Source organism: Sus scrofa, chromosome 5 (assembly GCF_000003025.6).
Source record: "Sus scrofa isolate TJ Tabasco breed Duroc chromosome 5, Sscrofa11.1, whole genome shotgun sequence".
NCBI classification, from domain to species: domain Eukaryota; kingdom Metazoa; phylum Chordata; class Mammalia; order Artiodactyla; family Suidae; genus Sus; species Sus scrofa.
The window spans coordinates 87278903-87300698 of record NC_010447.5 but is presented as its reverse complement, the minus strand read 5'-3'; the positions used below and the strand labels follow the sequence as shown (position 1 = coordinate 87300698).

The 21796-nt window shown below is 41.6% G+C and overlaps 2 protein-coding genes across 3 annotated transcripts in view; one reads left to right on the top strand and one right to left on the bottom strand.

Annotated features, from left to right (window-relative positions):
• Positions 1-15462, top strand: part of ELK3 (ELK3, ETS transcription factor) — a 69965-nt gene extending 54503 nt beyond the window's left edge. For both annotated transcript variants that reach the window (XM_021092733.1, XM_021092732.1), the window contains exons 4-5: positions 7492-7614; positions 12866-15462. In XM_021092733.1, coding sequence (XP_020948392.1) covers positions 7492-7614; positions 12866-12964 — 222 coding nt within the window. In that variant the 3' untranslated portion in view covers positions 12965-15462. The remainder of the gene's footprint in view (positions 1-7491; positions 7615-12865) is intronic.
• The window catches only part of CDK17 (cyclin dependent kinase 17), a 102260-nt gene continuing 98771 nt past the window's right edge, over positions 18308-21796 (bottom strand). Inside the window, 2 exon segments of the mRNA XM_021092731.1 lie at positions 18308-20388; positions 20913-20990. Of these exon segments, the coding sequence (XP_020948390.1) occupies positions 20351-20388; positions 20913-20990 (116 nt within the window). The 3' untranslated portion in view covers positions 18308-20350.

The window sequence follows — 21796 nt, the reverse complement described above, 5'->3', positions numbered from 1 at the left end:
TGACTTGGGGGGGGAGACGGTCCTCAGCCCAGCTGGGAGCGTGGGGCCTCGACCTGGGAGGCCGTGTCATGAAGTCCTAGAACTGGAACAGGGCTTCCTGCGGGGAGAGGGGCCAAGGGTAGGGTCTGGGCCTGGACCGGAGGGGGGGCGCGCCTGGGCTGAGAGAGGCAAGTGCATCGGGCAAGGGTTGGGGGAGGGAGTCGTCTCTGAAGCCATTTGGAGCCAAAGGTGTCAAAGGCGGCCTTTGGGAGCTGGCAGAAGCTCAGGACTTGCAAGCCCCTCACCTGCTAGCTGGGCCAGCTGTGCACCTGCTAGCTGGGCCAGCTGTGCACCTGCAGCAGCTGGGGGTGGCTGAGGAGGAGGGAGAAGCCAGAGAGCAGAGAACGGGCGGGACTTGGTGGGGGGGGGCATTCACCCAGGTGGCTTCTCTGAGATCAGACAGGACAGCCAAGTGGATTTCTCTCTCAGGATTGGGGGTGGGTCTGGAGTCAGTGTGGGCCTTGGATTCTCAAGGGAGTCGCTGTTCCAGGTGGCCCAGACACTACCCCACCAACCCATGGCTCTCCCTCTTGTGACAGTCAGAAATGGCATCAGCTCTCACAGCAGCCACCCTTCCACTGAGGTAGACAGAGACTCAGCCTAAGGGACAAGCCTATTTCCCTGAAAGCACCCCCAGGGGACAGGAGCAAAAGACTTCCCTTTTCAGCCAGGGGGGGTTTCTCTCCACAAGGGGCCTGGGGCCTTTCTCTCCCAGGCAGCAGGGGCGTCTCAGGCCTGTAGCTCACTGGTGTCCCCCCTGCCTTAGCACAGCCTGTCACAGAAACTCCACTTTCCTCTGTGGGGTGTGCTGCGTGTAGTGTTTACACAGAAACACCTGTTACCTGTGGGACTCTCCCAATTCAACCTTTCCTCACAGTTGGCTTTAGAAAAGATAAAGTGTGCTATAAAAATGACATCCCCAAGAACTTTATTCCAAGAATGATTTGTATTTTATTTATTCATTTATTCCAAACAGAATTCCAAGGTAGCTTCAGGTAAGAGCATGACAGGAAGAAGGGTAGGATTAAGCATGTCTTGACACGCTTAGGGTCGTGTGGTTGCAATTCCCTCCGAGGACCTTATTAAACCGCTTGCCTTGTGTAGGCCCCACTTCAGACCTGAAAATTCAGTCCACACCATGACAGGCATGAAAAGTCATCACTATTCTGCCACATCCAAACCTCTGCTGCCATCCGTACCTGGGGTGCATCTGCTCGTACCCGTGCCAAATGCCATTGAGCTTATGCTTGTGCGTCTTTGAGAAGCCAAGATTACGGATGTGGACAGACGTGGGGACCCCCCCAGAGACACCCCCAGCAAGGAGGCGAGGAACTGAAAAAGTGCAAATGCAAAAGCCAGCTGGGAATTTCCATTGCGGCTCCGTGGGTTAAGAACCTGACATGGTCTCTGTAAGGATGCGGGTTTGATTCCTGGCCTTGCTCAGTGGGTTAAGGATCTGGCGTTGCCTTAAGCTGTGGTATAGGTGGCAGACACCGCTAGGATCCAGAGTGGCTGTGGCTGTGGTGTAGGCCGGCAGCTGCAGCTCTGATTCCACCCCTAGCCTGGGAGTTTCCATATGCCAAGGCTGTGGCCCTTAAAAAAAAACGGAGTTCCTGTCGTGGCGCAGTAGTTAACGAATCCGACTAGGAACCACGAGGTTGCAGGTTCGGTCCCTGCCCTTGCTCAGTGGGTTAACGATCTGGCGTTGCCGTGAGCTGTGGTGTAGGTTGCAGACGTGGCTTGGATCCCGAGTTGCTGCGGCTCTGGTGTAGGCCGGTGGCTACAGCTCCGATTCGACCCTAGCCTGGGAACCTCGACATGCCACGGGAGCGGCCCAAAGAAATAGCAAAAAGACAAGAAAAAAAAAAGAAAAAGCTAGGTACCAACGTAGTTGGAGCTCAGCTGCTGAGGTCATATTGGACTGTTGCTAGAGAGACAGGAATGCTTTCTTTGGTGGCCTGAGCTACAGAAATTGAGATGGGTTTGGTGATGTGGGTGGAGGGTGGGGGCAGGACCAGGATGTGAAACCCTCTGGTTCCCAGACAGGCACCACGGAAGCCTAAATGGTGCCAGCTGAACATGTGATTCCCCGTATCTTCTGCACCTTGGCATCATGTCTCTCTTCCATCTGCCTCTTCTGTTGGGTCTCTCCCTCCTCCTCTCTTACCAGCATAAGAGATTGGCTTGGTGCATGTCCCTTCATTTATGCCAAGGCCTCTGCTCATCTCACATGTGATGTCTAAGATGCTGAACTCAGATAGGAGTGGGCACCAGGGCATGACCTCATCATCAGAGTCTGAGCATGCATATGCCCCGGGGCTGTTTTCTTGGCAGCAGCTGTGGATGAACACTGAGTAGAGACAGCTTGCTGAGGACTGAGATGCTAAATTTCGTGCAGGTTTTACGGATGGATGTTAACAACCTTGAGCCCAAATCATAAGGTGGGAATTGAAATTAAAATGCCAGTAAAACTGGGTGCATGTGTTGAGGAGCCGTCCGGGTAGACTGCATCCCTTCTCAGCTCTGGGGTTGTTTCTCGTCTTCTTGTCCCCTTTGGCACACCCACAAAAGGAAAGTCTGGTTTTTCCCTTCATCCCGCTTTGTAACACTTCCACAGCTCAGCGTGCGACTCTCGTCACACCGGCGCTACAGGGGAAGGAGAGCCCCCGGAGACTTTTGTGTGACTTGACCCTCCAGCTGGTTCTTCCTTCTCCCAGCTCTGGGCTGCCCTCTCTCTTTTCCGTAGCTCCTTCACGGATCTGCTGGCTCCACTCCAGCTCTGCCCTTCTGCTGTTTTTTGCCCACCATGTACCATAGCTACCCTGGCCCAGTGTGGAATTCCCTGCACATCCAGTGCCATACACACTTCTGTGTGACTCCACGTCTTTTTTAAAGTTCTTAAAACCATGTTTTTATTGGAATTCAAACACCTCTAGGCATTTCCAGAGGTTCACTGTCACCCTTTGAGGACTTTTTTTTTTTTTTTTCTAAACCACAAAGGGCCTTGCCATGGATTCTCTTGGCATCTATGGAAGATTAACAACAACCTGCCCAACTATTGGCTGGGCACCTGAGGATAGAGATGAGCAAGAAAGACACAGTTCCTGCTCTCATGAGCTAACACGCTTGCTGTCTAGTCGGTAAAAAAAAAAAATAAGGGCAATGTATTATTTAGGGCGAAATTATAGAGGACCCTGGGAACTCATTGAGGAATTCAGACTTGTTTTGATGGGAAATTAATAGCTGCTGGGGGTGTGAGTCAAGGGGAACAAAACTTGCTATTAGAATTTATCAACAAGTGATTATTGAGCATTATTTGCAAATCATAGGAAGGACACCAAAAGCACAAGTGCCTATTTTTATGACCTTCAGACCTAGCTGTGACAAGGCACGCATGCACATGCGCACACACACATACACACACAAGATCGCACATGGCTAGTGTCAAATACACAGTGCAGAGAAGTACTTTAGGAGCAAAAGGGGGAAAAGGCATTTCGTTCAATTCAGCAAACACAGATTGAGCACCTGTCAAGCCAACTGCTTTGCTTGGAGCTGGGGATGCAAACATGAATTAATCCGCATTCATCAGGGAGGGAGCTCCTAACTTAAGTTGACTGATAGAGTATCCCGGACACAGCAGAAAAGGAATCCTTAAGTATAAAAGGAATACTAAGGAAGAAGGAACTGACTTTTGGGGGAATGGGAAGGATGGGAAGAGGCTTCAAGGAAGGGCGATCACACGGGGCAAGGTGTTAAAGGATCCGCAGCAATTATTTGGCACATGGGGCGAAGAGGGCACTGTGGGCAGAGGAGCGCTTGAGCCAGGGGGTAAAGATGGGAAACTGCTTTGGGCATGAGGGCAGTGCAGTAGTTTGATAAGAGGGGAAGATAAATTCCAAAGGTAAAGGATGGGTGGGAGATGGAGCCTCAGTGACACAGGGAGAAGTGTGTTGCGGAAATGACGTGGGCTGGGGAGGGCTGAGGCTGGAACTAGTTAGAATGAGATGGTACAAATGCCAGGTGAAAGACAGGCTCTAAGGCTGTGACAGCGGCATGGGGCCAAAGGGGGTGAATCGGTCACAGGGACCTCCATCAACAGGACTTGGCCAAGGGTACGGAGGCTTTAGGGGAAGAGTCAGACGGGGAGTGTGAGCGGCACGGGAGGAGGTAAACTGACGGAGGTGGAGAAAGGCTGCAAGTCCAGTCTGGGCTGTGTGGAGTGTGAGGCGCCTGAAGGACATTCTGTTGCAGTGGGAGCTGAGGCAAGAGTTCGGGGCTGGGGATAAAGTCAGGGAGTCATCAACACATAAGGGGTGCTTCAAAAGCATGGAAACACATGAGACCACTTGTGGAGTGGTCTAGCCCTGGCTCACCTGGGAAGTTCTAGAAGAGCTGCTAAAGAACGAGGAGGTTGGAATTGTGTGCTGCTCAGGACATTTCAAGCGAAGTAGGAGGGTTCACGTGAAACTAGGCTATGGGGGAACCTAGAATTTTGGTTGAGGAGGTCATACTTTTTTTTTCCTTTCCTGAAACTGAGAAGCATAATGTCTTAAGGTGATTGATTCAGTGGCAGTGCTCAGAACAGGTTGCAAGGGAGAGGTCAGAGGCAGCTGGACTGTGGTAGGTGGCAGCTGTCACATGCCACCTGCAAGACTGGAAATGAGGGGATAGAGTCATTTCAAGGAAGGATCCCCGGGCCACACCCAGAGATTGTGGGAAGGGGGCAAGGGGAGAAGGCATTTGCATCTCAGTGACTGGGACGCTGGGTTGTACTCCGGCTGTGAGGGCAGGGGTAGTGTCTTGTTTTATCATTGTGTCTCTGGCACCTAACACGTGTTATGTACTCAGTATCTGTTGGGTGGATAGATAAATGGTGGTACTGTTGATAGAAATAGATGAGTCCTAAGAAACACTGGATTTGGAAAGGTGGCGAGTTTGTACCATTGGGCTGAGGGGAAAGCAGCAAAGTCTCCTTTGAGGAGGTGGAATTTTGATGGTCAGAGGGCATCCAGCAAGGGCATGTCTGTATGTTCGCTCACCAGGTTTAGTGCAAATGTTGGGCTCTCTAGAAGCCTCAGTAATTGAGTGACAGAAGAACGTGGGGCGGACAAAATTGAGGTCCTGATGGGGTCTTTTCCCTTGAAAATGAATTGTCCTTGGGCCCTAGGGCGTCTCCTTCCCTGGCAGGTGGCAGGATCAGGAAGTCCTTATCTGCCCCTCAGAGGAGCCCATTTGCGAAGACATTCTTGAGTGAAAGAAGAGGGAGCATTTGGTTTGCTGGTGGCCTCTTTAACCTCTGGCCTTGGGCTTAGCCTTCCTTCCGTGACTCAAGTGGCTCGTCTGAGGCTCTGAAAGCTCACAAGAAACCAGAGATAACCCAGGCCAACCTTTATAGGAACTTCCCTTAAAAGAGCAGCCAACCAGTTTTTTCTCGACAGCCACGGGATCTTCAGGCAGAACAGGGATGGGGGAAAGGAATGAAGGAAATCATTTCACAGCATTTATTTGCGTATATTATAGAAGACGTTTCAAACATACTAAACATGAGAAACAGAAGGCCACTGTATCCCTTAGAAATAAATGTGCAAGCATCTCAAATCCAGACATGGGTGTGTATTTTAGACTCTGAAACGATATTCCACACCTCATATGTTGCTCAGAGGATTAAAGCAGAAAGGCTGCCTGTTTGTGGCTGTGGATGAGAAAAAGTGATGTTTTGGAGTTTAAAGGATTCACGGGCGCACTGGAGCCACAAGACCTTCCTGGGCAGATAAACCAGGTCGTGATGCGCTGGTTCGTACGTGTTAACGCGGCAGACATACCGAGGTTGGAACCTGGCCTCAGAGTTCATCCTCTCAGATCGCCTGAGCTGTGTCCTTGAACCTGACGTGACTGAGAGGAACCTTAAAATACTGGCTGACTAGGCAGGCGTGTCTGTTTTGGGACATGAGGGGCTTTTCCACACGCAGGTGCAATACACTCAGTCAGGTACACTTTCAATTCATTGCTAACGAGGACGGTCTTGAACACTTGCGAGGCAGTTGCCGTGTGCTAGACGCACGTTCAGAGCTTTGCACACGTCGTTGACCCTTCCTGACAAACCCGTCATGTAAAGAATGGGGGCATTTCCCCCCATTTTGCAGATGAGGAATCTGAGGCATATCAGTTGTACCTCGCTAGTAAGTAGCGGTTCTGAGACTGGCACCCTGGCAGAGCCCACGTAAAACCACTGAAGCCTTAACCGGTAAGCCAGATGGCCTGGCGTGCTTGTGACACTGCCTTGGATGAGAACAAATGGGAAATTCATCCAAAATACGTATGTATCCTTGTAACCTCATAGGTCATTAAGTATGCAGGAAGTGCCGTGGAACCAAAGATTCACGTAATTTGGCATAAATTAGTTTACTTTTCAGCAGCTTCAGTTTAAGAATCTTTGGGAGTTTATCTCCTTTCTGCTGAATAGAGACCTTTCCACTTAGTTTAAGCCGAATGTCCTGGGTAATTAATGAAGCTGCGAAGGCCAATTCTAGGAAAAGATGCTAACTTCAGCATCTAGCATGATGCAATCTGAAAAGCTGGAGTCCTTGCTGTGCTGCTTCTTACATGGAGCACCTCACTACCACCACAAAACCACTGAGGGGCGCCCTCTAGTCACCAAAGGTGCAAAATCACCCTGGATGAGGGCGTTTGCCTCTGCCGAGAATAAAAGCAGACTTCGCAGCTGGGGTGGGTTGTTTCTTCTACACACTAGCTGGCTAGCTGGGGTGCAGGCCAGGACTCCTGCTGTGTGTGTGCCAGCAAATACAATCCTTGGCTCTCTCCTGGGAGACCCAGAGTTTCGGCTTTACACCCAGTCTGACAAAGGATTTTTTTTCCCCTCTCCAAACCATTGCCAGGGAGATGAATTCTCATCAGGCGCATATCTGGAGTGGAATCTGGAAAACCCAGTTCAGAGCTTTTGATGAAACTGCTACAGGGTATTTTAGCTGCAGTTCCTAATGTATTAAAGGGCTGTTATTGATAGAGAAAATGAAGCTTGAGAGGCCCTTTAAAAAATGTGTGTCTCTGTGTATAGCCCAAATAATGGCAGTCCACTGTAGAAAACTAAGAAAACACAGGCAAAAAAAAAAAAAGGAAGCCCTTTCGTGGGATCCCATTTGCTACTCCACTAAATCTTGTTTAATGTGTGAGGAGGAGCAAATTCAAGAAAGTATCTGGACAAAAGTTGCTACAGACTTGAGTTTTCTACCGTGCTTAAGGAAGTTAATTTTCCATACTTTCTTCCTTTATAAAAAAAGAAATTCAACTGCATACAGCCCTGTAGAAATAATATGTCAGATTTTCCCCAAATGGAGAGGCTTGTTTCTTGGTTCATGGCTAATGCCCCTGGCCACAGCTGGAGTCAGGTGACGCCTGTATCAAAAACCATGTGTGTGCTTTCTTTCCCAGACACCAAATGGATTGCTTCTGACCCCGAGTCCACTGCTGTCCAGCATACATTTCTGGAGCAGCCTTAGTCCAGTTGCTCCACTGAGTCCTGCCCGGCTGCAGGGGCCAAACACGCTGTTCCAGGTGAGCATTTGGAAATGAACTTTTTAATGTGGAACTTCTAAGGGACATGCTTCCTCAGGAAATGCTGCCAAGATCATGGTGTGCTCTGCCCTACCTTTGGTTAAAAAAGATCAGGTCTCCACTGCTCTTCTCAGCTGTACATTTTGCTTGACAAGGTTAATATTTACGTCTGTGCCAGAGGCTCTGCCTGCTGGTATTTGGGTTCTTGCTGGGAGAAGGGGGAGCTAAGAAGATTCTGACTACTATCTTGCTTCTCTGGTTCCCTTAGAAGGGTTGAGATAGGATGTCATGATTGACTATATCCCTGGAGTCATCAGGTTTCTCCTCCTGGTCCTTCTTCTCATCACAGGAAATTGAGATACAGTCACACACAGCCAACATGTTGATCCGCGGCCATAACTCGGGCAAGGAAACCAAACACTAGAAATAGCAAAAAGCAGTGAGCAAATGCAGCAGTAGGCAAGTTTTAGACTAATAATCTTTTGGTAGGGGAGCTAAAAGGCCTTATTTTCTGGAAGTCTCCAGATGGGAACGGCAGAGTTCCTGAGTAGATCAGAAAGGAGTTGTATGGTGTGTACGTACAGGCAGCTCCATGGTGCTAGGAACTGCAATACTACGCCAACCCTAGAATCTAACAGGGGCTGCCCTAGGGTTCCGTAGATATTTGTGAATGGGAACAGATTATTTGTGAATATGGAATAAGGTTCGTAGATATTTGGGGTCTCTTCCTTCTGCCCGTCCCTGTCCCCCACCTTACTTGGGCTTCTGCTCTCTGATTGGTGCACGGCTTGGCGACTTCCCAAGAAAGCCGTGGAGAACTACTGGTTGAGAGTTCTTTGGGATCTCTTGCCTTAAGATACCAAACTTTTCCCAGCCATTATTCCCAACGGTAATAATGGCTCATGTCCACAGTCATTCTACATATTGCTATCAGGAGCTCTGGGAATTGGGAGATACGCATGTTCCCTTCTCTTCAGTCACTACTGTAGACCAGCGGTTCTCAAAGTGAATGTACAGCAGAATCAGATGGCGTGTGTGTTCAAATGCAGTTTGCTGGGCCCCACTTCCAGAGTGTCTGATTTAGAAGGTCTGGGATGAGGCCTGATAATAACATTCTTTCGAGTGCCTAGTAATGCTGCTCCAGGAATCACACTTTGAGAACCACTGCAGACCAGTCGTTCCCCAAACTTATATTTAGAATTCTGCAAAAGAAATGCTGCATTTAAAGGCTACCTGCTCAGGAGTTCCTGTCGTGGTTCAGTGGTTAACGAACCTGACTATGAGGATGAGGGTTCGATCCCTGGCCTCACTCAGTGGGTTAAGGATCCGGCATTGCTGTGAGTGAGCTATGGTGTAGGTCGCAGACACGGCTCAGATCTGGCATGGCTGTGGCTGTGGTGTAGGCTGGCGGCTACAGCTCCAATTTGACCCCTAGCCTGGGAACCTCCATATGCCGCTGGTGTGGCTCTAAATGACAATAAATAAATACATAAATAAAAGGGTACCTGCTCAGAATTTTAATTTTGATTTCACCAACTGGACTTCCCTTTCTCCTGGAGCCATTCAAAACACAACCTTGAAGAGGAAAATGCAACCAGGTTTGGATGGCTGATGGGTCTCATGGCTTTGGGCCCTCTTTTGTGGACTGGGATCCACGAGACTAAAGAATTTTGTACCTTTTCAAGTATTATTACTTTCCCTATGATAAAAGCACAGAGTGTGGTAGAAGCTGAAATCAGCAGTTTTGAAAATGGTAAATAACATGGTAAGAATACTTTTTTTTTAAAAGATTACTATCAATAGTGCCCCCCTTTCAAACTAATAAAAAGAAGTTTATTTAAAAATACAAACTTGGAGTTCCCTTTGGGGATCAGTGGAAAAGAAGCTGAGTAGTAGCCATGAGGATGCAGGTTCAATCCCTGGCCTCACTCAGTGGGTTAAGGATCTAGTGTTGCCATGAGCTGTGGGGTAGGTTGCATACGTGGCTCGGATCTGGCGTGGCTGTGGCTGTGGCACAGGTCGGTGGCTACAGCTCCCATTCGACCCCTAGCTTGGGAACCTCCATATAACCGTGGGTCTGGCCCTAAAAAGACAAAAACAAAATGCAAAAAACCCCCGAAAACCCAAACATTTTCACCTAAGCTGTATCACTGTGTTGGAGGAGGAAAAAATTAGACTTAGTGAAGTTTTAAATAATGCTAGCAAATTTTGTTGTGATTATTAGAAAATTATATCAGAATCCTTAGGGTAACAGTTGACAGAGCTGAGGAGTTCTGGCACGAAAGGTCCCAATATTATTATTATTATGATAGCAAGTTATAACAGTTCCTGAAATTTTTTTAGGGAAGGCGAGTGAAGATATTAGCTTTTCTAGAAGAGATATGCTGTGTAATCTAGTAAAGAGAGAGATGCTAAAGACATGCTAAATCTAAATATACAACCTTGATTTATAAATGGAGATCAGTTTCAACTGGATAGTTTGGCATTTTAAGCCTATCTTTAGGACATCTGTCCACTTCCGAAACAGATTTTGATCAGAGGTGGAATATATCTAGTAGGTACAGATACATCTTGGAACAAGGTAGAGTTAATGTTTTCTCTAATTTTTCATTCAATAAATCTAACCTAGCAAATATCTGCAGCGTTCTCTAGGGATAAACATGTGAATAATAGATGTGCAAAGTACTTCAAGAGCCCAATAGGAGAAGTTCCTTCCAGCTGTGGAATGGACATAAAGGCTCTAAAGCAGAAGTGTCACCTAAGCTAGGAAGAAGGGACAGAATTTAGGCAGAGTGCACGCTAGGTGAATAGATCTGCATCTTTTAGATATGAAAGTATGCAGTCTATTCAGGAAAGGACTGGGTGACAGGAGACTGGATGGAAAAAGCAGCTTTGGGGCTTGACTGGTACACACGTCACCTCTTGTTAAGTGGTAACCATGGAAGGCTTTTTAAGCCAGGGACAGCATAATATCTCTATTTTAGAAAACTACCGCTGATACTACAGTATGGAGAAAGGATAGAAGAGAAAGCAGAAAGTATAAGGGGCAGGGAGATAGAAAATTTACACTACTTGAATCATCTTACAAATAATAATGAAAACAGGAATATATTTCAAAGACAATGCAGAGGTAAAATTGAGAGGAAGGCTTTTAGCTGGGTTTGAGGAGTAAGTAGGTGGTGAAAATTAGGCAGAGACAAGGATCATCAAGTGATTAAAAAACTAGGAAAACTATTGATAACAATAGTTTCTTCCTGAGGGCTACTTTATGCCAGAGATTATTCTAAGCACTTTCCATGGCTTCTCATTTAATAGTCCAAGTAGTTTTATTTGAAAAGATAGTGACACTCAGGCCAGAGATGTTGCTCAGTTTACCCAAGATCACATGTGCCTGATTCACGTTTAGGGCTGTGCTCCTAACCACCGCTTACTGACTTAAGAGTGAGTGCGGATATCTGACTGACAGCAGGAAATGATTGCTGAATTCAGTATAGGAGAGAGGGAGGCTGAGGACAAAAGTTGGAGAATATGCAGCACTTTAAGAAAAGGGTGACTGGGGAGCTTCCTGGTGGCTCAGTGGGTTAGGGATCCAGCATTGTCAATGCTGTGGTTGTGGGTTCAATCCCTGGCCCTGGAACGTCTGCAAAAAAGAAGAAAATTTAAAAAAGGAAAAGGTGCACCGGTTGTGGATGGGGCCGGGGTGGGGTGGTGGTACGGAACCAATAAAAAGGACTATGAAATGTGTCAGAAAAGCCAGGCTAACCAACAAACTATGACAATTGAGTGTAGAGAAATAAAGAGCTAAGAACAGAAATCAACTACAAAACCAAAAGCTGGTTCTCTTGAAAACTCCAATGAAGTGGACAAAAACTAAAGTGAGAGAAGATGTAAAGAAACTAAAAGAATGAAAATTCAAACCTGCTCTCCTTCCTGTTCACTCTTAATCAGTGGGAATAGTGGTTAGGAGCATGCCTTAAATGAAAGAGAGAGTATAGGCTAAATGCAAACAGACCTGATAACTCAGTTGAAATGCATAAAATTCTACGTAATGTTAAAATTCTGAGTGTCAGGAAATAAACAATGAATATAACCACGAAAGAAACTGAAATAGTACTATCCCCACCTGCTGACAAAAATAAGGTGGGCAGCTTGGTACAGAAAGCACAGTTGTCTTTCAATCAGACAGTTTAAATTTGGCTTTACTGCTGTTTTAGCCAATCAGAACTCAACTGAAGTGTGTTTTCTCATCCATAAAATGGGGATAACCAGCCTTAATTTTATAGGCTCTAGATATCAAACAAAATGACAACCACTGATAAACTGTAAGGCACTAGACAAGTAACAGTTACTGAAATAGTTTGCAAAAATGCAGAAATCCATTTACTTGTTCTACACGTTTACTGTATTCCTAACATATACCAGGCTCTGTAGTTTCATATTTAGTGTTGAGAAGTTTAATAGCTTATCTAGACGAAATAGCAGTTAAACTAGAAGACTGCCCAGATCACAGTGACACATATTATTCTAGAAAATGAAAACCTAGTTTCAAAGAGTCATGTTTTAAAAAGAGATCTTGAATTATTTCCTGTTTAGTTAGGAGTATAGCTGCTGAATTTCTTTTAAATGTGGAAGTTACCAAAGCATATACCTTTAACCTATTTATCATCTTAGTTACCAATACAGAAATTAACTTTACTCTTTAAGTTTTGGCATTTGTGGGGGATCACTATAATTAGAAAGAATACTTCAAAGAAATCCTTAATTTTCTAAATCCTTTAAGATTAAAAATATTCCTTATTTTTAACCGTTACTGAGAAGCATCCTTGTACTCTGGAAAACCGATAGCCAGTTTCAAAGTACAGTATTAGACAGTGTTAGAAATTACTGATCCACATGCCAAGAGTCAGTCAGTTGTCTGATTTTCAAAATTAATTTTTTTGTTAATACTTAAAGCAAATTATTATTCTGAGTAGCTTGAAACCTTTTAGAAATAGTATTACAACTACAGTATTGGCCTAGGCGTGTAAAACAATCAGGGATATTTCCTAAGCCTTCGCCTCTATTTGCTGCGTGTAACCTTGATCTCATTGTCATCTTCTGATTACTCACTCTGTAAAGTAAATGGCAGTAGACCTCTATCACAGGGGTGGTAAGAGAACTGCTCCCCTGCGGTCTGTCTAGGAATGTAAAGAACTCAGGTCTTCCTGATGGATTTGCAGTAATTATTTTACAAATCTTTTGTCCCTTACAGTTCCCAACACTGCTTAACGGCCATATGCCAGTGCCAATCCCCAGTCTGGACAGAGCTGCTTCTCCAGTACTGCTTTCTTCGAACTCTCAGAAATCCTGATGACATCTGGCCACAACTAAAGACTCATTAACTGAGGAAACAAATTTGTCCCCATGGACTAGTTTACCTGTGTCATGAGAAGGACTTTGTGAAACCTGTCTGTAATTTGGTTTGCACTTTTCATAACATGGATGATCCAGAATGAAGATAGCATTTTAAAAACTTTTTATATTCAAGTATATATGAAAATCTGTTTTGCATTAAGTGAATTTTAATGTTTTTGTTTTTATATCCTCTTAGCTATTAAGTGTTGAACACTGTTGACAGTGAAGAACTTTTCTTAATGGTTTTCATTTAACTATTAAGGATGTGAAGCTTTCTTCCTCTTTAATTCTGCATATGCTAAACTATGCTTATATACACTATAACCAGCTGTGCCTTCCTTTCCATTTAGTTTACTGTAAATGATTTGTATTTTTTAGTATTAAAATGTTTGAAAGACAAAAATTAGTATTCAACAGCTCTCTAATAGAATTTCATTACTTTTCACAACTAGGCAATATGAAAGCAGGCTCATATTTTTCTTTTTTGCTTTCAACTGTATGAGAATTGCCTTAGAACCTCTTTTGAACTGAAATTCAGTAAATATAATGTCCAAGTGATGTTTTTATAAGAAACTAAGCCATATTTAGACAATAAACTTTCATAAAAGAAAATGTTCTAAAGTGCATTTTTTTGAAAAACAAACTTTGAAAAGCTAGCCTCCTAGCTGTTTACAATCTTTTAGATGCCTCCCAAACCAAAACCCGAGATGGAAAAGCTACATCAAGTCTATCCACGCCCCTGGAATATATTCTAGGTTAGCATATTCTTACTTAAGTAAGTTACCTGGTTCTCCCACTTTTCCATAGAGAATCATACCTCGCTGATGTGTTTACTGTATGCCTTAGGGTTTCTCTAAACCCCTGGAACTATGACGACACTTAAAAATCCTACGCTTTGGAAGAGGTTCACAGACTGGTGATGGATATCAAACAACAAAGAAACAATTTTGTAACACCGGGTACCTTCATGTGTATAGGTATAGCCTTGCTTGTGGAAAAATTGAGAGGTGCAGGATACACTGCTTTACGTATAACTGTGGTGAGAATGAAGGAAAACTGCTAATACAATTCTTCAGGAACCTCATCACTGTGGAACTGAACTGATTATATACCAATTTGGAACACTCATCAGTAAAGTCTTTTGTGTAGTTTAGAGCAGTGATACTAGAAACATATTTCCTGTTCCTTCAAAAAACCAGCACATACCCGTCTAAGCTGGCATTCTGTATATAAAGTAGGAATGCTCTAATATAAAAGAACTGGAAAGTGCCCAGTGCTTCCAATTTAAGATTATCATCCTTAACTAAAAGTAACAGAAACCAATTTGAAATGTGACTAAATAATTGATCCTAACACCAAGCATTAAATATCAGGGATTCTGAGAAAGCGTAAAAAATAAAGGTTGTAAAAACATTTCTTGAATTTTCAAGAAATCTAAAATTTTGTTTTGACATTTACAAAGCTCGAGATTTGCAAACTGGAACTGAGCATCTCTGTGTCTGTATGCCCTTATCTGGGGGAAAAAAAAATCTAAACACTCTAATGTGCATCTTTGAATATAAAGTAGTGGGCCTGGTTTCAAAATCTGCAAATAGATATAATACTGTCAGTCACTTCCAGTGATAATTCTGTACTAAAATAAGAGCTGGTCTGGAGGATCGGTATTTACCAAACATAAAATATTAGAAGAAGTCTTTGAGAATGCATCCAACTGCCATTTCCAGAGAAGGACAACTGTACAGGAGAAGTGAGAGTTGCCTAAAGGCCCTCAGTTCATTGAAGGTCTAACAGTGAATGGTGCTCAATCCAGTTCTATTTCCCCATGCCAGTTACAGGTAACTACAGGTCCAAACTATATGTTAGGTAGAAAACAAACAAAAAAAGAGCATTGAGAAAACTGTCTTATCAGATAATAGCACACTTCAAAAGCAAGATTCTTACAAAGAACCTAAAGGAAGTTAATGTATAAAAACCTCAACCAAAAATACTATTTTAAATGTAAATGATGACTGTAAACCTGATTCTTGAGTTCCCTCTCTCCAAATAGTATGATTAACATATACTCTAGCTCCATTTATTAGAAAAGGGAAAATATAATTTTTTTGATGGATCAAAAAACTCACTTTAACACAAATAGAGAAATGGAGGTATTGCAGTATAACCCTTTTAGCTCTGCCTCATTCTGTGTGTGTGTGTTGGGTTTTTTTTTTTTTTTAAACAACTATTTTAGTCAGAAAATAGGTTTCAAAGAAAATATTAAATAACTGTGTTTCCCCCTTTTTACATGTCTGCTTGAACATTGTTAAAATGCCCTGGTGAAATTTTATAGAATGACAGCCTAAATCTCTTTGTATACATCTTTTCTATGACTGTAAATCTTCATTCACTTTCATATATGTATCATTTTTACTGTTATATTATTTTTGTTCAATAAATACTTTGTGATAAAAGGTGTGAAGAGGTAAGTGGGTTGGTTTACTTCCATTTACTTGGGATGATCCAAATTTCACTATCCTGGATGGTACAAGTTGGAAAATGAATTGTATTTAGCTTAAATATTGCACATTAAAAAAACTATGTAGATATAAATCTTCTTTAAACAGATATTTAAGAAAACAATATACTTATTGAGGCTGAACTGGGGGGATGGGAATGGATTTGAAAACGGTTGTCTGATCTTTTAAATCTGAAGTTCTAGGAGTTCCCATTGTGGTGCAGAGGTTAACGAATCTGACTAGGAACCATGAGGTTGCAGGTTCAATCCCTGCCCTTGCTCAGTGGGTTAAGGATCTGGTGTTGCCGTGAGCTGTGGTGTAGGTTGCAGACGCGGCTGGGATCCCGCGTTGCTGTAGCTCTGGCGTAGGCCTGTGGCTATAGCTCCAATTGGACCCCTAGCCTGGGAATCTCATATGCCATGGGAGTGGCCCTAGAAAAGGCAAAAAGACAAAAACAAACAAACAAAAAACTGAAGTTCTGTCATCTTGCACTGAGATGGGGGATGTTGAGGAGGATGGGAAAAACTAAATTACCGTTCATTCTTTTAGCTGCAAATAATACCAAGATCTTAAAGATATCCCACATTTATGGACTGGAACACTGAATATTGTTATGATCACAATACTACCCAAAGTGATGCAGAGATTCAATGCAATTCCTATCACAATCCTAAAGGAACTCTCCCCGACCCCCAGAAATAGAAAATTTCATTCTAAAATTTTTATGGAATTCCAAGGGACCTTGAATAGATAATCTTGAAAAAGAAAAACAAAAATGGGGAGGACTCACACTTCTTGATTTCAAAACTTATACACAGCAGAGTTCCCATTGTGGCTCAGTGGTAACAAACTCAACTAGTATCCATGAGGACACGGGTTTGATCCCTGGCCTTGCTTAGTGGCTTAAAGTTTAAACTATAAAACTCTTAAACAAAAACAGGGGAGGAGTTCCTGCTGTGGTGTAGCAGGTTAAACATCTACCACTGTCTCTGTGGTGGCATGGGTTCAGTTCCCAGCCGGATGCAGTGAATTAAGGATCTGGCGTTTGTTGCTGCAGCTGTGGTGTAGGTTACAGCTGTGGTTCGAATTCTATCCTGACAGGGTGTGGCCAAAAAAGAGGAAAAAAAAAAAAATGAGAAAAAAAGAAAACAGGAAAATATTCATGACTTTGGACTTGGCAACAACTTAATGATGCCACCTAAAGCAGAGGCAACAGAGAAAAACAAACTTTATTCATTAAAAGTAAAAACTTTGTACATAAAACTTTATAAGACAACCCACAGAAGAAATTACAAATCATACACTTAAGTGTCTAATATCTAGAATATACAAAGAACTACAACTCAGCAACAAAAAGACAACCCAATTATATTTTATTTTTATCTTTTTTAGGGCCGTACCTACGGCACATGGAAGTTTCCAGGCTAGGGATCAAATTGGAGCTGTAGCTGCAGGCCACAACAATGCCAGATCCGAGCCACAACTCTGACCCTAATCACAGCTCATAGCAACGCTGGATCATTAACCCACTGAGCAAGGCCATGGATCGGACCCTTGAGGGGAACTCCCAACAGCCCAATTTTAAAATGGGCAAAGGACTTGAATAGATATTTCTCTAAAGCAGATAGACAAATGGCCAGTAAACACATGAAAAGGTGCTAAACACCCTTAGTCATTATGGAAATACACATCAAAACCACCATGAGACGCCACTTCGCAGCTATTAGAATGACTATAATGGGAAAAAAGAAAGAGAAAAGCGAAGATGAGAAATTTGGAACTCATTACTATTAGGAATGTAAAACAGTATAGTCACTGTAGAAAACACTTCAGCACCTTCTCAAAAAGTTAAACATGAAATTATCCAATAATTCCACTCCTAGGTACATAAACCCAATGAATTGAAAACAAGGGCTCAAAGAGATGCTTGTATACCAATGTGTATAGCAACGTTATTCACAACAGCCCAAAGGGGAAAAACCAGTGTCCATCAATAGATGAATGGGTAAGCAAACGCCGTGTATTCACACAACATTATTCAGCCATGAAAACAAATCAAGTTCTGACACATGCAGTAACATGGATGAACCCTGAAAACACTACGCTAAGTGAAACAACCCAAACACAAAAGAAAACAAGTGTGGTATGATTCCACTTACATGAGATATCTAGAATAAGCAAATTCAGAAACAAAAAGTATATAAGAAGATACCAAGGGCTGAGGAAAGGGGAAAATGGGGTGGTGGTGGTCGGGGGGATGGGGGGGTGAGTTTAAATCTTAATGGGTACAAAGTTTGCTTGGAGTAGTGAAAAACTTTAAAATAGTGGTAAATTGCTATACAACATTGTGAATGTAATAATTAATACCGCTGAACTGTATGCTTACAAAGGGTAAAAAAATCAGCAAATTGTTATATATATTTTACCACAATTTTAAAAAATATTAAAAACAACACACACACACACACAACAACCACATTAACTGTTTTGGGTCCAGAACATAGATTATATGTTAACATTATAACACATATAATATGTCCTTCAAATGTAAGCTGATAAAACACCAAACAGAACGCAGCCACTCTACACAGAGTGACATAGTCAAGGTGTTAACATCACTTGGAAGGAAAACAAAAAAAAGGCATCCTCTCTTACCTTTAAGAACCTCGTCAGTTTAAGATGAATCAGGTTCAAAATTTCTGAGTTTTAATTCTCTTCATTGCAAAGTTTTCAGAATCTGAATGATGCTCAAGTATTACAAGAAAAAAAAAATCACATTCCTTAATAAAATGAAGAAACATCCCTAAGCTTTTCTATGAAGAATTTTATGTAACTGTCAGATATAGTTCTTAACCTTTTATATGCAAGAATCAAACACATGGAAAATACGTCAAATTTATAACAAATCAAATACACAACCTATTGACATGAAAAATCTGACAATCACCATTAAAAGCACTATTCTATAAATTATAGTAAAGATTACTAAATGAATGGCTAGCACAAATATAAATTAATTACTATTGGCACAATGATACTTCGTTGTCTTAAGGAGAGCCATAAAAGAAAATACCATCCTGTAGAGCTTTCTTCCCCAAGAAAGAACTGTGACTCAAACAAAACCACATTTTAACAACATGAAGATTTTGTTATTATAAATTTCAAAACAAAATTGAGGAATTTCCACATAATATTTATAACCTTCAAAGTACAATATTAATACATGTCCGTCAGTTAGAAATTAACAGCAGTATGTTAGGCTACAGAGTGTAACATAAAACCAATTTACAAATTGGAAAAGCAGTAGTGGTCCAATATTCACCATTACACATGAATCTGTTTCTTCCAGAAAAAAATTTTTAAAAAAATTAAAATTTCAATATCGTGAAATATTAAAATAACACCCCAAACATGCCACAATCACTATTCACAAATAAAGTTAAAATGAAATATACAAAATTTCACTTAATACTGTTAAATAACAATAAACTACAAGATTTCCTGAACAGAAATGGTAGGACCCCTGAATGTTTTACAGTGAATGTCAGGAAAAGAATTAAGTTATGACTTATTTTCATGATATATAAGCCAAAAATTTACATGACCATTTCAAAATATACCAATTAAGATTTGTAGTTTGTAAGATGCACTAAACAAACAGTCCTTAAAAGTGAACACAAATGTTTAATTAAAACACTGTTACAACACCAAGGTGTGTTTATGATGTTCTAAGATTCATAATTAAAACTGTAATATTTACTCTCTCTGGTAAACAGATAATACCCATAACGCTTTCAAAAAAAAATCCTCTAAGTCCTCATTGCTCTCATTTGCATTTATCATGGCTCATTTCAAAGGCATATTACAGCTTTCAGCTGATTCCAAGTGAATATTATTAAAACACACACATACACACAGCTCCCAAATGAAATAACTTGTTTCCCAATGAAGTATCATCCTTTCTAATAAAAGAACTGTATTTAAAACAAATAAACAAAAACAAGACCTCTCATGTTCGACTGGACTTGTACGGTTTAGTTTTAACTAAATTAAAGCACAATGTATCACTAAGTGTATTAGTATACAAATACCCAATAATATGCAGTAAATATTTCTAAAATGAGGAAAGTTAAAAATAAATACTTTTGGTGATTTAATTCACTGGTATCTAATGTGAGATTCCCAAAATGTCAGATATTCACTTGCTTGAATCAACTTCTGCATCACATGCTTTCCTAAACATAATGTGCTTATCAATTTCTTAGCTACTCTATTTGCCAATGTTCAGAAAAAAATTATATAGCATGACGTAAGAGTGTTCAAGATGGCTCACTTATTTTACTGTTAAGCAAAGCTAAATTTACATTCCAGGAAACACTGCAGTTTAATTTTTAAAACAAACAAACAAAAAATGCAGCAGTAAAACAATTTGTGAGGAGAAACAGATGCATTCACATATAATAAAGCCACTGCAACTTCTTCAGGCATTCAACTGTTGTGTTAAATAAACAGACAGTAGTTATTTAGCAGCAATGATTCCGCAATAAATAATGCACTGTGTTTCTCAGTCCTGCACAAAAATTGCAGCTACAGTTACATCAATAGCTGTAACCTACTGGCTCTAATGGCAGAGAAGACCTTAAAACCAACTATACAAAAAAATTGTCACACTGTGACAACAAATATAAAAACAATCTGTAGGTCTGAAATAAAAAGACTCCACTGTGAAGAGGACAGTGTAGACAAACGAAGATTCCAAGTCCACCAAAAGAAATAACTGCCTTCAGATCTGAGTCCTTGATTGATAAGAAAGGCTGGGGGCTGGGCTTGAAACCATGTTACCAGACTTAAAAGAGCATGCTCTGTCTTCTGTTCTTCCCATGTCCTAAAATATAAAGTCATTTTAGGAGGCAGTTCAAGGTTCAGTTTTATCCCACATACAGTATTTGGTGACTCTATGAAGCTACTGTTCCCACCAGCAAAGCTAATACTCCACGGCAAGAGTGATCAGCATTGTCTTAAATGACCCTCTTGTTGATGGGGTCAGTCTACAGCTTCTATGCTTCGAAGTGATGAACCTGATGACTAGGGAAGCACAAGATGTATCTTCTGCCTCAGGTGCCAGGGATAGCGTGTGCAGTGATCAAGCCAGGTCACTTGTAAAAGGTCTTTGTGCCATTTGCAGCTTTCAGGATCCCTGCTTTGACTGAGTCAGATTTCTTTCTGAAGGATTACTGAGCTGCCCACATCATACAGAAAAGTGAGTACGTGCAATGCTAACATACACAGTTGTGGAATGCACTGTACATTGGTTTTTACATCGATAATTTTACTCAATTTATAAACCAAACACTTGGTTCCACGCAAAATTTCATGATCGACACGTGAAATGGTTTATGACAAACACACCTGTCTCTGGATAAGAAGAATTTCGAAAACCCGGGTCCTTTTGCAACTGAATCTCTTTCAAACTGAATATTGACACACCTAAAACATAGACACAAAAATTATCAATCAAAGTCTAACTCATTAAAGCAAATATAACCCAACTGTAAACAAAATGTCTAAAAATGTATATGGATTCAACACGAAACATTTATACTATATTTACAAGGTTTTAGCCCCACTGAAATATTTTCCCTTTTGTCCCAATGTTATGTAAGAAAACTAAACCAATAACATCCCCTCAGAACCTCTGTCCCCCAATTCTGCTTTATTTAAATCCTTGTCTGAGTATGTATTTCTCTGAGGAGAATGTACAGTGTCTATTTCCAGGATTTATTGGGGTTGGCAGACCTAATCAAGATGTATACTTGGTTTTGTTCTCTCCACCCTTTATCTGTCTCCTTGTGATGGCATGAAGGTCAAATCCTCAACCTAACTTCAGATTTTTAGAAAAAAACAAGAAATAGGTTTGTACATCTTACCTGGTGGACCTCAAACTGTAAAAGTCAGTATTAACAATGAAATGTAAATAAAAAAAAAACAACACTTGTAATTCATCCTTCTCATTTCTAATCCCTTTCAGAGACTGTGGCAGACTTTCATTAAAAAAATATCCAGTAAATTCTTAGTGCAAAGTCTTAAAGATTCTTGATTCCAATTAGAAAACCCTGCTGAATCAATACTGTCTAGAAAATGAGAATGCAAAATTAATGAAAGCTTTTGGCAGCTCAGTTGCTAAATATTCTCCAAAGGCCTCACTCACCTTGCCCAATTTTCTTTTCTTCTTTTTTTTTTTAATGATTTTTACTTTTTCCATTATATTTGGTTTATAGTGTTCTGTCAATTTT